Here is a 22384-nt window from a genome sequence, read left to right on the forward strand (position 1 = left end):
ACTAAGTCATTATCACCACAGGACACAATAAATTCTCAAACCTAAATACAAAAACAGCACTTCAAACTATGACAATATGATACATAAGCTGAAACAAAATACAGTGCTCACAAAATCTCTGTATTAACCACCTGTCGATCGTTCACAATAAACATACTGTGAGTGGGCGGCAGCTACAGGTACAATCAATACCTGTATGTCGGCAGCTTCTTTCGGGTTCGGCCCCTGCCAACCCCTGGTGTGATTGGACACCGCACGAGTTTGGCAGTTGATTTCAGCCAATAATTTTGACTGAAGTCAGCTGATCAGCTGTGTCCAAGCATACATAGAGTTCTGTATTTACAAACACACAAAACTTTGTGTGCATAGGAACAGTTGGTCTTTTTTGTTTATATAATAAAAAATAAAAAACCCAGTGGTGATCAAATAACACCAAAAGAAAGCTCTATTTGTGTGAAAAAAAAATTATAAAAGTTTAATTTGCATACAATGTTGCATGACCGCACAATTGCCAGTTAAAATAGCACAGTGATGAATAGCAAAACATTCCCTGGCACACGAAGGGGATAAAACCTTACAGAGGTCAAGTGGTTTTAAAAGGGATGTGAAAGTGCAGCACTGTAGAACCATTTATGGAAAAAGTCCAAAAGCTCAATAATATTTAATTGTAAACTCAGATCAGCATATGCAACATTCAGGGATTCATCTCCAACATCTGGGGATTACCATAGTGCATAAACAATAAAACCAGCAATTTAAAACAGACATTCACATTCAAAACTGTTCAGTAAGTATGGCATAAGGTATAAAACCCTGCAGCAAAGGTCTGAAATACAGCACGGCCATTGCTGCGTGCAACCAGCTCACTCCCAGCATGCAATTGTCCAGATAGCTTGATCCTTCCACCAAACGAGACCTGAAGCCGTGACATATTCTGTGCGGCTATGCTCTACAGGTTTCATTACAAAGACTTCCTCAGAGCGCTTGAAGAAGTCTTTTTAAAGAGAGGTAGGGCTTCCAGGTTGAGTCTAGATTTTAGGGTAGTTATTTAAACTGTATTAAAAGCCAAAAATCTTGTTAGTATTTTTAATTAATGTGGTAAGGAGATTATAACCTATGTCAAGTTTGTACTGCTGTCTATGTCCCTACTGGGGAGATTCACTCTCTAATACATGAAGTCTTCCAATAAGAACAGCTGATTCAATCGTGGTTGCTAAGAGGGTATTTCCCCTGACTTTGAAGAAACTTTTTTTCAATTCCTGATGAGTATACAGGATAGTGAAGGGAAATCTACCCAACAGGAACTAGATGGCAAAATGTAAAGTGACAGGGATTTTAACCATTCCATATTCTTTTAAAATTACATTTTGGCTTTAGATATACTTTAAGCATTTGTACAGGCACATGACTTTCCTATGTACACTATGTGATATGTATAACAAATGAACTTCAGATAAATTATATAACTCTTGTATGCTATGGAACTGTTCCTAGCCCTAACATCCTTCCTGTTAGGGACTTTTAAACAAATGTATACAGTACATCAGCTACATGTCTGACTTGCTGAGCATACCATGAAAGCAGACTCTTCCTATATTTCACTTAATTATAGAATACATTAGAATAGAATTAAATACAGCTAACAACATCAGCCTAGCTGAGAATGTGAGCATGAAATTATTTAAAGTGGTTGTAAACCTCAGACATGAAATATGAACAAAGCATATCACTCTATAATGTGTATTTGTCTAAATTAAGAGCACTAACAGTCATTTCTGTCTGCTGCCTCCATCCTCTGCTATCACTATGAATCACTTCTGAGACGTTTTCCTGACCGCAAAAGAAGAATGGTGACAGGGGAGGGACCTCCAGCAAATTGACATCCTCAGCTCTGTTACTGTGTGCTGTGTGGAAGGGGGTGTGTCTAATCCTTCCAATCAGATCTCAGAGCTCTCTTCACTGAGCTCTGCAATATGTAATTTCAGCTCTACACCCCATTTTTTTCCAAGCTCTCAGACAAGCTTTCTAAATTCAGCTCTTTGAACAGATGTAGGGAAGAGAAGACTTTAGATAAATAAGCACAACTGATGTAGGAGTATTTGTTTTGTTTTATCTGTGTATCATATGAGATCAGTGACTTCACTGGGTATATGTAAGGGATTACAACCACTTTAAATATCACACTTCAAAGCTGTATACTTGCCAGTTTTGTATTTTTTTTAAGATTAAATAAATGGTAATTAAGATGATTTTGATTACTTGGTGCAGAAGTTTGTCAAGAAGCAAAGCATCAGAGAGTCACAGGAATCCAGAGAGAGCTGGCTCAGCCATCCGCAGGCTGTCATTGGTAAGTGCAGTTTGCTTTCTATATTACTTGTTTGTCATGTTGGTATTGTTATATACTGGAGAATATTGTTGGGTTGATTTACTAAAGCTGGAGAGTGCAAAACCTGGTCCACCTCTAAATAGAAACCAATCAGCTTCCAGGATTTATTGCCAAAGCTTATTTGAAAAAGCTGAAGTTAAGTTGATTGGCTACCATGCACAGCTGCACCAGATTTTTAACTTTTCAGTTTTATTTATTTATTTATTACAGGTACTTATATAGCTCCGTCAATTTACACAGTGCTTTACATATATATATATTGTACATTCACTTCAGTCCCTAACCCTCAAGGGGCGTACAATCTAAGGTCCCTAACTCACATTCATACATATACATATTAGGGACAATTTAAACAGGAGCCAATTCACCTACCAGCATGTCTTTGGAGTGTGGGAAGAAACTGGAATACCCAGAGGAAACCCACGCAGGCACAGGGAGAACATGCAAACGCTAGGCAGGAGGTGCTGTAGTTGAGATTTGAACCAGTACTGCCAGGCGGACGTGCTAACCATTTAGCCACTGTGCTGCCCTCAACTCCTGTATGTCTGTTTAAATTATGTTTCCCATTCACATAGCATATCTAAAATATTTAAAATTGCTGCTTCCTTTTTTAGTTGCTTTAAAATCATACCTAGCTTTTGTTAGTATTGTAATATATTGGAGAATATTGTTGGGTTGATTTACTAAAACTGGAGAGTGCAAAATCTGGTGCAGCTCTGCATACAAACCAATCAGCTCCCAGGTTTTATTGCCATAGCTTAATTGAACAAGCTTAAAGTGGAGCGCCACCCAAAAGGGGAATTTCTGCTTTAATGCTTTGTCCCCCGCTCCCCATTAAGGATTTGCATCTTTGGGGGGCGGGAGTAGCAAGTACCCGAATTTGCCAGGTACCCGCTCCCACTTCTGCTGTGATCACCTAAGGCAATCGGAAACGGAAGTTGCCCTCTCTCCCCGTAGTCTTCTGGGACACGTGACAGGTCCCAGAAAACTACGGGACCATTCACACAGCGCAGCTCTACACACTTGTAAGTGACTGTATTTTAAAAGTCAGCAGCTACAGTTTTTGTAGCTGCTGACTTTTATGACTTTTATTTTTTTTTATTTAACTGGAACTCAGCTTTTAAAGTGTTACTAAACCCACAACAGTAAAATCATGCTGTATATGCAGTAAAGCATCCTTGTTATACTCCCTATGGAATCTAAGGGATTAATCCTCTGCATTGTGTAAAAAGGCTGTTTGATCCTTTCTTCTGTGCCCCTTCTCTTCTTAAATGACCACCTGATACAGACTGAACCTGTGGTCACATGCACATGCTCAGTTTGGTGTGTATTGCTAGAGAGGGTTTTTTTTTTCCTTGGAGGGTGCATTTGATCAGCACAGGGCCAATCAGCACTGTCCAGACAGAGGGTTAGATGTTTCACATCCTCCTAGAATAGAAAAAAAACTCCTCCTACAAGCTTTAACCAGTGCCCTGCTAAAGTCACAAGACTGCTGTAACTGCTGATGAGAAAAGGTATTTAGCAGTTTACATTTACTAAAATAATTGCATTTCCATGTTCTGTGTACTGTGGGAGACCAGATATAGTGAATGCAGGGTCCTGGGTTTAGTAACACTTTAAGATAGAAGCTGATTGGCTACCGTGCACAGCTGTTCCAAATTCTGAGTGCTCCAGTTTTAGTTAATCTACCCTCGTATGTAGTGTGGTGGCAGATCTTTATTTTCAGTTGTGAACTACGTCTGTTCTAACAAGGGTTATCTCAAGACTTGAGTGGTACCTTGTATATCAAGGCACCCTCCTTCCTCCGGGAATAGCCGCAATCCATTAAATTTAATCTCCAAAAACCACCCTCCCTTTTTCATGTGCACTCTGGAATGCCCGCTCTGTCTGTAATAAGCTCACCTCTGTTCCTGATATTTTTGTCTCCCACTCCCTTAACCTACTAGCAATTACAGAAACCTGGCTTCAAGCAGCAGATTCTGCTTCTCCCGCAGCACTTTCCTATGGAGGTCTTCTCTGGACCCACTCACCCAGACCCAGTGGTCGGAAAGGAGGTGGAGTTGGTTTGCTTCTATCCCCACTGAGCACCTTTTAAGTCCTCCATAACCCTCCCTCTCTATCCTCTTTTTTTTGGGACTCACTTCATTCAGCTGTTTTCTCCCATTTCTCTGAGGATTGCAGTGATCTACCGGCCTCCTGGACCAGTGCCACGCTTTCTTGATTACTTTTCTGCTTGGCTGCCCTACTTTCTCTCCTCTGAACTACCCATTATCATTCTCAGAGATTTTAATATCCCCATTAATGTGAACAACCCGGCTACATCCCAACTCTTCAATGTAATCTTATCTTTTGCCTTAGCACAATGTATACAGTTCTCCACTCACTGATGGGAATACATTAGACATTGTTTTTTCCCATTGTTGTACTCCCTACAACCTCACAAACAACCCCTTTCCTCTCTCTGATCATAATCTCATCACCTTCACAGTGTCCTCATCTTCAAACACTTATCCCTCCAAGCAGCAAACAATTACCCGCAGAAACCTTCACAACTTAAACCCTTCTCTTTTCCACTCTGCAACTGACCACCTCTATGACAGAATCTCTCCCCTGTCCTGGCCACTGCTGTCTACAACAGTTCACTTTCATCCACATTAGACTCATTTGCTCCTCTAACTACACAAAGTATCAGGCCCCGACAATTACAACCGTGGCAGACTGACGACACCAGAAATCTTAAACGACATAGTTGTGCACTGGAGTGATTGTGGCGTAAAACCAAATCTCAGCAAGCATTCACCCGATATAAATCTGCTTTCTTAACATACAATTCCTCCCTCCATGCTGCCTACTTTATCTCTCTTATGAATATACCTTGTCATCCAGTCCTCGTCATCTCTTCTCTACTTTTAACTCTACTTTCCACCTCCACCCAGTAACTCACTCACTGCTAACGAGATTGCAAATCATTTCAAAAACAAGATTGATGCAATTCGTAGAGGCATCTCCGCTATACAGACATCTATCCCACTTAGCATACCTTATACTAAACCTCCCTCAACACTTTCCTCTTTTGACCTTGCTACTACTGAAGAAGTCACTAAAGTTTTCTCAAAAGCCCGTCTCACCACGTGCCCCCTGGATCCTGTCCCCTCTCGACTACTACGGTCACCCTCTTCTTCCATCCTTTGCTCCCTCACTCACATCTTCAATCTCTCCCTCTCTAACGGTGCCTTCCCCTCACTTCTAAAGCATGTGCACATCACTCCCATACTTAAAAAGCCCTCCCTGGGCCCCACCAGCCTGCACTACTTAAGACCCATCTTCCTGCTCCCGGTTTCCTTTAAACTCTTAGAACGCTTAGTCTACAATCGCCTGGGCTCCTACCTCACTGACAACAACCTTCTTGACCCCATACAGTCTGGCTTTGGCTCACTCCATTCCACTGAAACTACCCTACAAAAACTCACTAATGATTTACTAACTGCTTAAACCAATGGCCACTACTCCATACTCTTACTACTTGACCTCTCTACGGCTTTTGATACTGTTGACCGTCCCTTCTTCCCTAAAAAACTCCACTCTCTTGGCCTCTGGGACTCTACTCTCTCCTGGTTCTCCTCCTACTATCGCAACACTCTTCAGCATTACCTATAACTCTGTCTCCTCCTCTCCACTTCCTCTTTCTGTAGGGGTCCCTCAAGGTTCTGTCCTTGGACCCCTTCTCTTCTCCATCTACACCTCCTCCTTTGGTCATTTGATAAACTCCCATGGCTTTAAGTACCATCTCTATGCTGATGACACACAAATCTAACTTTCTACTCCTCACTTCATCTCTTCAGTCTCCTCTCTCATTAATAACCTACTAAGTGACATATCAGCATGGATGTCACTCCACTTCCTCAATCTAAATCTTTCCAAAACGGAGTTCATACTATTCCCTCCAGCCCGTGCCCCTCCCCTGACTTCTCCATCAAGATCAATAATACAACCATCAGTCCCTCCCCTCATGCCAGGGTACCGGGTGTAAACCTAGACTCCCATCTGTCCTTTCAGCCCCAATTCCAATCACTGTCCAAATCTTGTAGACTTCACCTTCGCAACATCTCCAAGATACGCGGAACCTCGGAAACCACTAAGCAACTTATTCACTCCCTTGTTATCTCTCACAAAAGGGTGGTCCAGCGAGCGCTTATGAGCAATCAAATGGAAGCAGCTGATACACTAAAAAGGGTACCTAAAAACCTTTAAGAAATAATATAAATGTAGAAACTGCAGCGCTATTAAACAATATACACGTGTGTATGCCTGAGGCTGACCAAACCTCATGGGTATCAAGTAAACCAATATTAATGTCAAGAATGAATTGAATCACTCTCCTCTGGGCCTCAGGGGTAGTCACCATAGGATCCTGGGGGGTTAAATGCTCAGCGTGAAGCAAAAAATAGTATCCATAGTGTAGTATGTCAAGACATAAAAATGTTTATTAATGTATCAAAGGTAAAATAGTGAACACACATGATAAAATTGCATGATAAAATCATGAAGGCCTTCGCCAATGTGCAGATAAAAATGTACAGCGGTGAACCGTTCAAATCACTAACCAGCTGGATAGTTATGGGGGCCACTGGACCTCCCTGATCCGGTGGCGTGACGTCAGAGGCGTATGTGGCTCCTCGTCTTGACTATTGTAACTCCCTCCTCATTTGCCTACCTATAATCGCAGGCTATCCCCTCTTCAGTCTACCATGAATGCTGCTGCCAGACTCATCCACCTTACTAACCATTCTATATTTGCCATCCCTCTCTGCCAATCCCTCCACTGGCTTCCCATTGTCCAACAAATAAAATTCAAAACATTAACAACATATAAAGCCATTTATAACTCTTCCCCAAATTACATCACCAATCGTGCCTCCAAATATCACCCAAACTATCCTCTCTGCTCCTCCCATGACCTCCTGCTCTTTAGCTCCCCTGTCACCTCCTCCCATGCTCATCTCCAGGACTTCTCCAGAGTCTCCCCCATCCTCTGGAACTCTCTACCCCAATCTATTCGACTATCGCCTACTCTGCCCACTTTTAGGCGATCTCTGAAAACCTCTCACTTCAGAGAAGCCTATCCTGCCTTCAGCTAATAATGGAATCTTCTATTCCTTCTACCAGTCCATCCCCCACAGTTATTACCTTTTGTACCACTAGCCCCTCCCTCTTAGATTGTAAACTCCAAGGAGCAGGGCCCTCCTAACCCTCTTGTATTGAACTGTATTGTTACTGTATTGTCTCCCTTTATATTGTAAAGCGCTGAGCAAACTGTTGGCGCTATATAAATCCTGAATAATAATAATAATAAAAAACTAAAACGGTAAGAAATATTTTTAATTTATTTTTAGCTACGCTGCCTAAATGGTAATGCATAACAAACTTACAGTGGAGGAATTTCAAATTTGACTGCAGAAATGGAAATACACCTTAAGGGTAGAAGGGTGGAAGTAACCTGAACATGGATGCATGATGCATCTGCATCCAAGTTCTGTAATATTGCATCATCTTTCCCTAAACAGTGGCCTCCAGTGCACCACTGAAGAAATGTGTAGCCTCTGCATTTTGTTGCAGGTTTTGATTATTTCTGCTGTACACGAGTCATCAGAAGGCTTATCTTGGTCATAAAAGATATGTTGTGATAACTGATGTGCATGGATTAATTTGCAATTTTCTTTTGCATAAAATGAGGTTAATGTGGCCAGAGCATTGATCACAGATATAAGTGAAAGCTGTTGGCAGCATTCTTACATAAAGTAGACCTGGGGCGGACTGACAACTCATGGGGCCCCCGGGCAATAGGGGATAATAGGGCCCCTGTATCCTTGCCCACACTCAAAGCACACCCAAAAAAGCTTATAAAAAGGTACCAGGGGTATTTCATGGGGCCCCCTACTGACCCTGGGCCCTCGGGCAGTGCCCGAGTGCCTGAATAGTCAGTCTGCCCCTGAGTAGACCATATATTAGATTTACTTGTCCTTTACATATAGAAAGTGTATATAAAATGGCTTGACAGTAAACTTAGGGGCAGAATTGCTAATGCTTTCATCACAACAGGAAAGAAAGGAGAACTCACATTTGCGCTCAGCTTCTTCACCATCCCTTAATGGAAATGCATCGCAGCATGATTTCAGTGCATTAAAGATACTGAGGAACCTGCAGGGAAGAGTCAGAGAACTGCGGGCAGATAACAGACCATATCATGGAGGCAGCATGGAGGATCTAACTATGCTGAGAACAGATCTGGCACACTCCTACAGAGACAAAGTGAGTAATCTACACTGTTCCCTAAAGAATTTTAGAGCTCATCAAGCTGTGATTAAAGTGATTTATAGTCTTCTCAATTATTTTAGCTGTGTTTAGGTGTAAAAAGATCAGCTTGATGCAAATAATTTTATTGGTGTGTGTTAATATTTATTAAAACCTGTTTTGTTGTGTATTTTATGAATAATGCACTGCCTGTATAGCTGACTTATCTCAATTGTTGTTATGCACGTATGTAGTAAGACAGGGCCATTGTAATAACATCTTTCCTGCCTAATCTACAAATCTCTGCATTTATTACAGTAACAAACATGGAAGAAAGTTGTGAAAATATGAAAAGGCATAACAAATTTTGTTTAACGGGTAAATACTGCAAAAATATATGATTATGAGATCCTACACCCATGTGAAGGGCTGTCGTTGCTTGCATGGAATGCACAGGTGTTCTGCGCAGGAATGCTATTCAAATCAATAACAGGCAGGCAGCTTCACAGACCTGCAAGTGCATCCATGCATGACCAATGCATTGATCAGAACGCAGTCTGTCTGAACACCTGTGTATCCCGCACGGGTGAAGACAACTCCTCACATGGGGGCATGGATTGGTACACTTGTGTGAATGAGGTCTTGAGGCATGAGAAAGTGACATCTCAATGTTTTCATGTGATTTTAATGCTTGAGAAGGCACTTTAGTCATTTAACAGTAAATGGGATGGTTGGAAAACGCATCGACACCTATTACTCGATTTGATGTCATTAATGGGTTTTTCTGTATTTAAATTCAGGTGATTTTGTACCTAATCTGCTGATATTGTTGACTACTTTTTTCATGTACTCGTTTTCTTTTTTCCTTTTTATACTTGTATTTTGAATTTCTGTTTAATGTTTATGTATATCTCTCAAAATGTCTATTCTACCTAACATAACGGTGTGATTGTTGTAGTCTACCTCTTAATTAAAACATTTTTAAACAAGAGAAGGCACTTTAGCACAGTTTATGTGCTTTCCAGCTTTATGTATCTGGGCCTTAGCAAAAAGGATGGGGATTTACATTTATTGTGCAATAAAAACACTTTTGTTGACTGAAGTGGTATTTTATTGACACCTCTGGGCTTATCTTGCTATGTAATTCAATTTCCTATTTTTAGGACTATCCTAGTTAAAGCAGAATACATCTACTTCATTATGGACATGGGTACTAATAAAATGTACAGTATATAACAAGACAAGCCCTGTTTCCCTTCACAATACTAAAGCGTAAGGAAGAGTGATACATGCCAAAGTATAAACCATTGGAGCAGTTTTCAAGTTACGCACTTTTATGTCCAATAAAAAAGGAATATTTATAATAAATACTTTTAATAAAAGTATCAACCGCTTACAGAATACAATTTTTTTTTTTTAACAGTAAAAATTTTTATTTGTTTTTATCTTGTACAGAACAGTCCAAAGATCAATAGTTCCCTGCATAACATTGTATCAATACAAGGTTAACAATCTATAGATACAGTATATCAGATATATACAAAGCCAAAATAAACAAAAAAAGTATGAAGCAGTGTACATTGAACATATGAGAATACAATTTTTTTACATGATTATGGTCCTTTAAGTGTTTAGGTTACAAGGCTATCACTATGATTTTGTGGTAAAGATTTATGAAATATGCATCTTGAAATGTTTATTTTTTTTGTTAATTTAAAATTTTTATGGTCCCTAATAAAACATAACCATTGGATTATATTGTATATCCAGAAAATTTTATTTTTTCTTTTCTTTTTTTACTTACAGAGACCCATAATTATGGAACGTTCGCTATCTCATGGAGGTATCAGGAAATAGTTTAGAATGTTGTAAAGCATCACTTCCAATCAAGAGTAACAAACAACTCCACAAGGATTTCCCCGCAGGAATTCCCTGCAACCTGCCACATCATTTATTTTTTTTTTTCTTTATTATCCATACGTTTGACCATACCAGTGCATAGTCCTTCAAGAAATGGGACCCACAGCTACTCTTCTTTGATTCTCTGTCCAAACGTACACTCCTAGATGGGAGTAGATGTGGTATTCTGTGGCTGGTCACAGTTATAATGGCTACAAGCCCTGTATCTATACAATATACAGTATAATGTTGAACAATTGAAATCATAAGTATGTATTTCCCTGCACCTAGAAGCAGTATGGCCTATCTGTACTGCAGTGTAGTTTTGTGCTGCAGTACATATTTCATAACACAGCCACTCATATAGGTACCTTCTACAAACACTTATTCATTAAAGGCAAAAAAGAAAACATTCGAGTATGTAGGGTGGTTATGCAAAGCGTTTACTGAAAATACTATGAGCATAAATGACTAATTATGCCCGGTCCTATTTTGTAAATCATGCAGTAAATGCAAAAAAAAGGAAGCAATTGAAAAACATCTGTGCATATGCTTCCAAAGGGCAGATTTTTTAACATAAGATGTCATGGAGCCCTGGTTCACACTGATGCGGTCCGCAATTCTTAGCGTTTTCTGTGTGAACTCTGCACCGCATCAGAATCGCATTCCATTCATGCGAACCTCAGCGGGTGTGTATGTTAAGTTAACACCCCGAAAGTGGTCCGCAAACCGCGGTGCGATGTGCAGAATCGGATCGCATAGGTGTGAATACCCATGTGATCCGATTCTAGTGCAGACCAAAAAAAAGGGTCCTGTACATTTATGGTGCGGATGCGGTGCGATTAGAGCCATACAAAATGTATGGCTCCAATTCCAATCGCACCGCACACAAATCGCATGTGATTTGCACAGGAATGCGGTGCGGTTCCTGTGCGAATCACTTGCGATATACCACACTGCATATATGTGAACCCAGGCGGAAACTGAGTACCTTCTTGGAAGGTTGCCAGCATACAGCAGAGCCAGCTGTAACTTGTTCATAATAAAAATGTCAGTAAATAGTCTTTTATCTAATATTTTTAAGAACTATATTAGCTTTATTTATTAACATGGTGCAGAGTACAGGTATTTTTCAGTAATCCATAACAACCAATCACAAAGCATCTTTCATTAGTATGACTAAACAAGCTGCTAGTACTGCTGCTTATCCATGACCTCAATGCCAGATATATACTAAAAAGAATTGGACAGTAAATCCAGTTTGTGATAGTTAAATGCAGATATAAAACCTAACTGGGCCGGGGTGAGCTGAGAAAGATGCATTTCTTACCTTACCCTTGCTCCTTCAGTGCTCTTCTTCCTCCAGTGCTCTGGTGGCCCTTGGCATCATTATGTATAATGGAGGGCTGCTAACCCTGCATTATATGTAGAGAATGTAAGGCTCAGTTCACACTAGCTTTGTCAGCAGGCGTCAGACAGGCGTTTGGGAAGCATTTTTAACGCTTCACAAACGCCTATGAAAATTCTGCACATGGCAGCACAGAGTGCTGTTCACACTAAAGTGTTAGCGTCGAGGCAAAACTGACGCCTCGTGTTGAGTCAGGAGGAGTTGAAGCCTCCCATTCAAGTCTATGGTGCCGCTCCACAAACGCCTGTCAGGCTTTGCAGTGCGGTTGCGAGGCGGTTGCTGAGCGTTAATACCATTTAACTTCATGATAGGCATTTGTGGTGCGGTTTTAATGCTTGGCAAACACCTACCAATGCCTCAAAACCAGGCATGGGGCGTTTGGGAAACATTTGAGGAGCGTTAAAAATGCTTCCCAAATGCCTGTCTAACGCCTGTCAAACGCTATAGGGGCGTTTGGCAAGAGTTAGAAATAATGTCAAGTGTGAACGAGCTCTAAGTGTGAGCACGTTAAGTGGCTGCTGGGAACCGGTTGGAGGGACTCTGCTGGAGCAAGGAATCGGGTAAGTATTTCACTGTATTCCTTTACCCATTGACAAAAAAGAGCATTTTAACTCTTGCAATATGGGTGCCCACATTGCAGTGGTAGATTTTTTCCTTGTGCCTGGACCTTTGGGCTTTAAAATGGTTCTAAAGGTTTGATATTTTTTTCTTTAAAATAATGAAAATATCATACTTACCTGCTCTGTGCAGTGGTTTTGCACAGAGCAGCCCTGATTCTCCTCTTCTCAGGCCCCCTGCTGGCATTTCTGGCTCCTCCCCCTTGCTGAGTTCCTCCAGAGCAAGCTGCTTGCCCTGGGGGCAGTCATTTGCGCTCACTCCCAAGCTGGCTGTCTATGACTATGGGACACACGGAGCGTGGCTCAGTTCTATCCCCTGCTCCCTCCTCACTAACTATGATTGTCTCAGCCAATGAGGAGAGAGAGACCTGGGAGAGCTGCTGCTCTCATGCACATTGCTGGATTGGGTTCAGGTAAGTATTGGGGGGGGCTGTATGGGGGAGCTGCACACTGAAGGTTTTTTACCATCATGCATAGAATGCAGCCTTTACAACCACTTTAAAGTGTTCCATTCAATAACTTTGCATTAAAAATCTTGACGTGTTACATACTTTTGCTTTTGTTTACTTTTACTTGTACTTTCTAGCAGTTGTTAGCTCCAGAAAACTGAATTTGCCTGGCTAAAGATAATCTCATCAGTCTGCTGCAAGCATAAGGAAGCATTTCCGCAGACTCTTCTCCCATTAATCAAACTGCAACATAGTAATTTTATAGTAACATTATAAGAGGCTGCAGAGGGACTGATCTGTGCTATTTGTGAGCACAGCTAAGCTGCAGGATTTACATGATGGTGCACCTGGATATTGCCCAAAACAAAGATGGCTCCATCTGTTTGGAAATAAAATCAGATGAAGGCATTGTTGGGTAGAACTGTAATTTCTCTGCGAGATAATAAAAACCTTACACTTGCACATTACTTAGTATGCATGAGCTTAAAGCACAGCTCCACACAAAAGGGGAAGTTCCGCTTTAATCCTTTGTCCCCCCGTTCCCCATTAAGGATTGGCACCTTTGGGGAGCTGGGGGGGGGAGGGGGTAGCCAAATTTGACAGGTACCCGCTCCCACTTCCGTTGCAATCGCCTAGGTGCTCATAAGCAGTTGTCCTTCCCCCTCCCTCCCTGTAGTCTTCTGGGACACGACAGGTCCCAGAAGACTACGGGGCCATTCACAAAGTGCAGCACTTCTCACGCATGCGCAGTTGGCACCTGGCTGTGAAGCCATAAGCTGTCACAGCCGGGTGCCCACACTGAAGATGTCGGTGGAAGGGAGAGAAGACGGCCGGTGAAACCAGCGGTGGTGAGGACACTGCTGGACCGAGGGACAGGTAAGTGGCTGTATTTTAAAAGTCAGCAGCTACAGTTTATGTAGCTGCTGACTTTAAATGTGTTTTTTTATATTAAAGCGGCGTTCGAACCTGAAAAAAAAAAAATTAAAGTAAGGTTCTTTTGAATACAAACAACTCAACCCAGATCATTTTTTCATTACCTTCCTATAACCCCCGGCACAATATGGATCATACTGAAAAAGTTAGGATAGTAATCTGAACCTGCACTGCTCAGTGCTGAAAATACTGGAAATTTGTTGAGGGACTTGGTGACCACGTTGTATTGCTTGTAGTGGAGAAAAGTGAGGTTACTACTATGTTGTTTTGGAGGGGGGGGTCTGGATCATAAGTATAGATGAACAGAATTACAAATCTTCAGGGCAGGTAAAACATTTAAACGATGTACAGTGCAGGAAATAAGTATTTGATCCCCTGCTGATTTTGAATGTTTGCCCACTCACAAAGAAATGATCAGTCTAAAAATCGAATGGTAGGTGTATTGTAACACTGAGAGACAGAATAGCAACAAAAAATTCTAAAGAAATGCATGTCTAACAAATTATGCACTGATTTGCATGTTCATGACGGAAATAAGTATTTGATCCCCTTCACAAAACCTGACTTAGTACTTGGTGGCAAATCCCTTGTTGGCAATCACAGAGGTCAGATGTTTCCTGCAGTTGGCCACCAGGTTTGCACACATCTCAGAAGGGATTTTGGCCCACTCCTCTTGGCAGATCCTCTCCAAGCTATTAACCACTTGAGATTTACCCCCCTTAATGACCAGGCCTCTTTTTGCTATTCGGCACTGCACTAATTCAACTGATAATTGCGCGGTCACGCAATGCTGCACCCAAACGAAATTTACGTCCTTTTTTCACACAAATAGAGCTTTCTTTCGGTGTAATTAGATCATCTGTGCGCTTTTTATTTTTCACGCTATAAACAAAAAAAGGCCAAAAATTTTGAAGAAAAACAATATTTTTTACTTTCAGCTATAAAAAATATATAGTAAACTCAAAGTTGGTTATAAATTTAGGCCAAAATGTATTCTGCTCCATGTTTTTGGTAAAAAAAATCCCAATAAGTGTATATTGATTGCTTTGTGTGAAAGTTATAGCGTCTACAAACTATGGTATAAATACTGCAACTTACGCCATTTTTCTGCTATACAGCGCTGCGCTAGTTTAACGGACAATTGCGCGGTCATGCAATACGGTACATAAATTAAATTTACATCCTTTTTTTCCCCACAAAGCTTTCTTTCGGTGGTATTTGATTGCCTGTGCGGTTTTTATTTTTTGCGCTATAAAAAAAAGGCTGACAATTTTGAGGAAAAAAAAACAATATTTTGGACCTTTTGCTATAAAACATGTCCAGTTAAAAAAAAATGCAAAAATCAAATTTAGTCATAAATTTCTGCCAAAATGCATTCTGCGACATGTCTTTGCTAAAAAAAATCCCAATACGTGTAAATTAATTGGTTTACGTGAAAGTTATAGCGTTTACAAATGGCGGGAAAGATACTGGAATTTTTAATTTTTATTTATACTAATAATGGCGCCGATCAGCGACTTTTGGCGGCAATCAGCAACATATGGCGGCGACCAGCGACTTATGGCAGGACTGCGGGACAGCGGTGGACATTTTGACACTGGGGGGGAACTGACTTGGGGTCACTGACATCCCCAGTGACACCAATACAGCGATCAGTGAAAAAAAACCACTGAAACTGTACTAATGTCACTAGGGAGGAAGGGGTTAACATTTTTAGAATTTGCAGTGTAAGGGGAGTGTTTTACTAGGGGGCGGGGGTGTGTACTGGAGGGGGGGGGAGGGAGGGGGGGAGGGAGAGAAACTCTGCAGCTTCTCACAAGCTGTCAGAGAACTGACACAGAACAGGGCTGTGTGTAAACAATGCAGCCCTGCTCTGTGTCAGCGAACACCGGCAATCGCGGGAAAACGGCCGTTAAAAACGGCCGTGACCCGTCGGCTGACACCCGCTGCTGACACCCGCGGGACAGGTAGGGCGGGCACGCGCCTCGCGCGTGCCCCCTACCTGTTTTGAACGCAGCCGTTTTAAAACGTGCTTTTGCCTACGAGTGCCGCCCTGCCACCGTTTATATGCAGTGGGTGGGCGGCAAGTGGTTAAGGTTTGGTGGCTGACGTTTGGCAACTCAAACTTTCAGCTCTCTCCACAGATTTTCAATCAGATTAATGTCTGGAAACTGGCTAGGCCACTCCAGGACCTTAATGTGCTTCTTCTTGAGCCACTCCTTTGTTGCCTTGGCCGTGTGCTTTGGGTCATTATCATTCTGGAACACCCATCCACGACCCATTTTCAATGCCCTGGCTGAGGGAAGAAGGTTCTCACCCAAGATTTGAGGGTACATTGCCCCGTCCATCAATCCTTTGATGCGGTGCAGTTGTCCTGTCCCCTTAGCAGAAAAACACCCCCAAAGCAGAATGTTTCCACCACCATGTTTGACAGTTGGGATGGTGTTCTTGGGGTCATAGGCAGCATTCCTCCTCCTCCAAACACAGCGAGTTGAGTTGATGCCAAAGAGCTCGATTTTGGTCTCATCTGACCACAACACTTTCAACCAGTCCTCCTCTGCATCATTCAGATGTTCAGTGGCAAACTTCAGACGGGCCTGGACATGTGCTTTCTTGAGCAGAGGGACCTTGCGGGCACTGCAGGATTTCAATCCTTGTCGGCATAGTGTGTTACCAATTGTTTTCTTGGTGACTGTGGTCCCAGCTGCCTGGAGATCATTGACAAGATCCTCACATGTAGTTCTGTGATTACTCACTGTTCTCATGATCATTGACACGCCACGAAGTGAGATCTTGCATGGTGCACCAGACCTAGGGAGACTTACAGTTGTTTTGTGTTCCTTCCATTTGAAAATGATTGCACCAACTGTTGTCACCCTCTCACCAAGCTGCTTGGCGATAGTTTGGTAGCCCAGTCCAGCCTTGTGTAGGTCTACTATCTTGTCCCTGATAACCTTGGACAGCTCTTTGGTCTTTGCCATGTTAGAGAGTTTGGAATCTGATTGTTTGATTGCTCCTGTGGACAGGTGTCTTTTATACAGGTAACAAAATGAGATTAGCAGCACTCCCTTTAAGAGACTGCTTCTAATCTCAGCTTGTTACCTGTATGAAAGACACCTGGTAGCCAGAAATCCTGCTGAATGATAGGGGATCAAATAATTATTTCCCTCATGAACATGCAAATCAGTGCATAATTTGTTACACATGCATTTCTTTAAAATATTTTGTTGCTATTCTGTCTCTCAGTATTACAATACCCCTACCATTCAATTTTTAGACTGATAATGTCTTTGTGAGCGGGCAAACATTTAAAATCAGCAGGGGATCAAATACTTATTTCCTTCACTGTATTTATCCATTTACACAAGGTTTATTTTAAATAAGACCCCAAGGGCATTGTTTCTCATCAGTTCTGGTGATGAAAATAGGTAACATAATTTTTGAGAGACCTAATGTAAAGCATTACATGACACTGTGAACTTGGCTTCTCTACACTGTGAAATATGTAATATTTTGATACCATGTTTGTTTGTATATTATCTGCTTCTGTTTTAGGTTTAGGATATGTGTGGCCTTATTCAGTAAAGTGTTTTTAAGGGAAATATATAGTGGCTTTACATATTCATTTCTGTATTTATTGTGGTCAGGATTATAAGAAAAGAAATATTTTTATTTTTTTAAGCCTTTACATATTTAGGATTTAGAATATTGTATTTTCATTTCCTGCTAAAAGGTAGAACTTTAGACTCAGTTTGCATATGTACTTGTCTATTCTTAGCTGCTTTGTTGGAAAAGATGAGACAGTTTTCACTGTGCTATTACATTAGAAAACCCATTGTACTCTGCAAATGGTATGTCATAGGTGCATTCAATATTAAAACTGTATTGAACCCAAAACCAAACATTTATTATATTGCAGCTTATCAGTTTTTAGATGGCTGCATTAGTTATCTTTTGTAGCCTTTCTTTCTTTTACTTTCATCTGGTGGTCCAGCCAGTAAGTCTGTTGTTTTTTTTTCTAGAGAACAAGCTGTCTTCCAGATGTATTAGTTTACACAGCTGAGACCAACCAGTAAACACTGGCAGGGATGCTTACAACAATCAGCATTTATGTATTCATGTAAAATCTTTATCCTAAAAGGAAAAAAATGTTGTTGTAACTGATTATAAAGCGTGAGTTGGAGTTTGGCTTCAATTTGTTTGTGTACTGTATCTAAACCTGCTAGTACATTTAACACTCCCCTCCCTCCAGACTGACAATGTTGCTGTCCAAAGGTGCCCCCTGTGCTCCTCCACCTAGAGTGGGGACACTCTAATACAGGAGGTGTGTGCTTGACCAAATCACCGGGTAAAAACAGAGGGAAAAAATAAAACTAATGCAGCCACAACATCTTATGATTGGTAAGGTGCAATATAACACATTTGTTGGTTTTGGTTTAATACCGTTTAAATTTTTATTTTTAAAACTGAGCTTTTATATAACCAGAAAGAAAATAGGTGTAAAACATCATTGTAAAAATGAATAAACTGGGGCAAAACCATCTTAGCTTAGTGTTAGAATATATTGACTTAAAACCATCATAGTTGACCTTTAGGCCTCGTTTACACCTGCTTTGCTCTCTAAAGCATGATTTGTGTTCAGATCACTCTTCAGAGATCATTAGACAGGCAGCGAGGAGGTGTTTTATCACCGTCTCACTCCCTGTTTTAAACACTAAAAATACCAGACGACCGCACCAAAAACCAGCGTATTGTGTGTGGTTGTGGGGTTGTCCCATTCACTTGTGCTTAGTCTCAAATATGTTCACCAGTATATCTTAAATGTGTGTATTATTTACTGTATATCCTATGGTACAAATATGTTTCGGTACACCCTGTATTTTTATATGCAGCCACAGTTTTGCTCTTTTGTCATGTTTTTTTCATCTTTTATTAAACATTTTTCTACTATCATATTTTTTATGTTTTTTTGATTCTTTTTATTACAAGGAACTATGATTGCCTTTTGTAGAAAGCAAAGACTATTTTGTAGATTACTTAGTCATTCCCCCAATTAGCAGTTCTGTAGGTTTTGCTACCGATATTATTATTGTTATTATTATTATACAGTATTTATAAAGCGCCAACAGTTCGCTCAGTGCTGTACATTACAATGGGAGACAGAACATGCGGCAGTTCAATAACAATACAATGTGATACACGAGGGGTTCGAGGGCCCTGCTCTTTCGAGCTTACAATCTAGGAGGGAGGGGATAGTGGTACAGGAGGAAATAGCTGTGGGGAATGGAGGGGTGGGGTAGGCTCCCCTGAAGAGGTGGGTTTTCAGGGTGCGCCTAAAGGAGAGGAGAGTAGGTGATAGTCTGATGGATTGGGGTAGGGAGTTCCAGAGGATGGGTGACACCCTGGAGAAGTCCTGGAGGCGGGCATGGGAGGAGACCAGGGAACTAGAGAGAAGGAGGTCTTGAGAGGAGCGGAGTGTGCGTGTTGGGTGGTACTTGGATATTAGGTCAGTGATGTAGTTCGGGGCAGTATGATGGACAGCTTTGTACGTCAGCGTTAGGATTTTGAATTTGATCCGCTGGGCAATCGGAAGCCAGTGGAGGGAATGGCAGAGGGGGGTGGCGGAAACGGAGCTGTTGGTAAGGTGGATGAGTCTGGCTGCCGTATTCAGGATCGACTGAAGCGGGGATAGCCTGTGGCAAGGCAGGCCAGTGAGGAGGGAGTTGTAGTAATCGAGTCGTGATATGATGATGGAGTGGATGAGCTGCTTAGTGGTTTCTGGGGTTAGGAATGTGCGTATTTTGGCGATGTTGCGGAGGTGGAGTCTGCATGAGTTTGTTAGTGATTGGACTTGGGGCTGGAAGGATATCAACATTTAGCTTAAAAATTCACTTACCAGATACTTTCATGTCATTTTTTTTATTACTTTCATTTTTATTATGAGTTATGGATTTTGATACAAGTCTAGGAGGATGCAAAACACACTTAAAGCAGAGCTAAACCCTCCTATCCTTTTCAGCCAAGAAAGCTGCCATCTTAGCTTCTGTTTGATCCGTAACTGCCATGGTGCTGCAGCCAATTGATGGTTTGACAGTTTGGTTGAGAGCACAAGATAATGTGACAGTGACAGGCATGCTGGGAATGTAACTGTTTTTTTTTTAATCATTAAATCAATGGGTTTAGTTCCACTTTAAGGCTAGGTGCACACCTATGCAGTTTGCGTTTGATCCGTTTCTGCAGTGCTTTTTGCGGTGCACTTTGCGTTTTTGCACATGCGTTTTGGTTCAGTTTTTGATGTGTTTTGCATTTTTTTTTCAACGCAGAACAAAACGCATCAAAAATTAATCAAAAACGCACTACATGCTTTTCTGCAGCACCTCCATTGAAGTCTATAGAAGCAAAAATGCAACGTTTTTTATTTAAAAAAGTCCCTGACCCTTTCCAAAAAAACGCACCGGGTGAAAACACAGAGATGTGAACCCGTCCTATAGAAAATCATGTTAAATGGACTGCTGTGCGTTTATGCAAAACACAGAGGAAAACGCATAGGTGTGAACCTAGGCTAAAGCATGTCAGAGGCAGTTTGACTGCAGGTCAAAGGCACCTGTTAAATTCACACCATGGTGCAGAGACATCAGCTTTTCTGCACGCGGTCTGCAAGGGCACAGCAAAATCAATTGTTTTCTATGTGCCCTGTTCACACCACAACACTAGTATCACGTGCAGATTTTTTCTGCTCAGGAATCTGCACTGTGCATAAAACTCATTGAAGCGCGCATTGAAAACTGATTGTAAATGGATGTCTCTGCAAGTGAAATCTGCGTGTCAGTATCCATCAGTTTTTCTGCACGTATATGAACAAGGATTTAAGTGTCTCAAACTGCCAAACTGATGACACTGACACTAGGCCAAAGCCAGTGAATTCTTGAAGTGTCTCAAAACGAATGGCAAAGCCCAGCAACACAAGTGCTAAAGCAGGTGAGAAGGAGGTCAAGTGCAGGTAAATCGCACCTGTAAATGAAATCTGAATGATCCCAGGAGTGTCTTAAACTGTCAGACAGATGACACTGACACATGGCCTTGTGAGGCTTTAGCACTGGAATGGAAGAACAGTATCTAGACAGGGACCACCAGAGAGGTGCTGTCTTCTGCTGCAGGAACCAGATGTTTATCTTGATGATAAGACCCTACCCTACTCCATAGACGTTCACAGCAATTATAATTCATATACAGGTGAAACTCAAAAAATTTGAATATCGTGCAGAAGTTCATTTATTTCAGTAATGCAACTTAAAAGGTGAAACTAATATATGAGATAGACTCATTACATGCAAAGCAAGATAGTTCAAGCTGTGAATTGTCATAATTGTGATGATTATGGCTTACAGCTCATGAAACCCTCAAATCCACAATCTCAGAAAATTAGAATATTACATGCAATCAATAAAACAAGGATTGTACATAGAACAATATCGGACCTCTGAAAAGTAGAAGCATGCATACAGTTGTGACCAAAATTATTCAACCCCCACTGAAATTGAGTGTTTTGGCCAGTTTGACATTGCTTTTGATCATTCAGTCATCTTGCTTACATTTACATTAAAGAGGCACTTGTAGGTCAGACAAATATAACATAACAGTTATAATGAAATAACCACAAATGTCTTTTCTGTGCTCACAGCATTATCAGTTTTATTCAACCCCCAAGTGACATTCAATCTTAGTACTTAGTACAGCATCCTTTTACAGTTATAACAGCTTTTAAACGTGAAGCATAGCTTGACACAAGTGTCTTGCAGCGATCTACGGGTATCTTCGCCCATTCTTCATGGGCAAAGGCCTCCAGTTCAGTCACATTCTTAGGCTTGCGCACTGCAACTGCTTTCTTTAAGTCCCACCAGAGGTTCTCAATCGGATTTAAGTCTGGTGACTGCGATGGCCACTCCAAAATGTTCCAGCCTTTCCTCTGCAACCATGCTCTAGTGGACTTGGAGGTATGCTTGGGATCATTGTCCTGTTGAAAGGTCCAACGTCTCCCAAGCCTCAGGTGTGTGACGGACTGCATCACGTTTCCATCCAATATCTCCTGGTACTGAAGAGAATTCATGGTACCTTGCACACGCTGAAGCTTCCCTGTACCTGCAGAAGCAAAACAGCCCCAAAGCATGATTGACCCTCCACCATGCTTCACAGTAGGCAAGGTGTTCTTTTCATCATAGGCCTTGTTCTTCCTCCTCCAAACATAGCGTTGATCCATGGGCCCAAACAGTTCTAATTTTGTTTCATCAGTCCACAGAACACTATCCCACAACTTTTGTGGTTTGTCCACATGGCTTTTGGCATACTGCAGTCGACTCTTCTTATTCTTTGGAGACAGCAAGGGGGTACGCCTGGGAGTTCT

General features: G+C 41.4%; 1 protein-coding gene across 1 annotated transcript in view; it reads left to right on the forward strand.

The window, feature by feature from the left end:
- Positions 1–14333, forward strand: part of LOC149473545 (uncharacterized) — an 84650-nt gene extending 70317 nt beyond the window's left edge. The window contains exons 25-27 of the mRNA XM_089677582.1: positions 2269–2347; positions 8486–8695; positions 10484–14333. Of these exons, the coding sequence (XP_089533708.1) occupies positions 2269–2347; positions 8486–8695; positions 10484–10534 (340 nt within the window). The 3' untranslated portion in view covers positions 10535–14333. The remainder of the gene's footprint in view (positions 1–2268; positions 2348–8485; positions 8696–10483) is intronic.
- Positions 14334–22384: the final 8051 nt, after the last annotated feature.

The sequence above is a fragment of the Staurois parvus genome, unplaced genomic scaffold, assembly GCF_062004578.1.
Source record: "Staurois parvus isolate SC_StPar_1 unplaced genomic scaffold, SC_StPar_1.0 ptg000014l, whole genome shotgun sequence".
Taxonomy (NCBI): Eukaryota; Metazoa; Chordata; class Amphibia; order Anura; family Ranidae; genus Staurois; species Staurois parvus.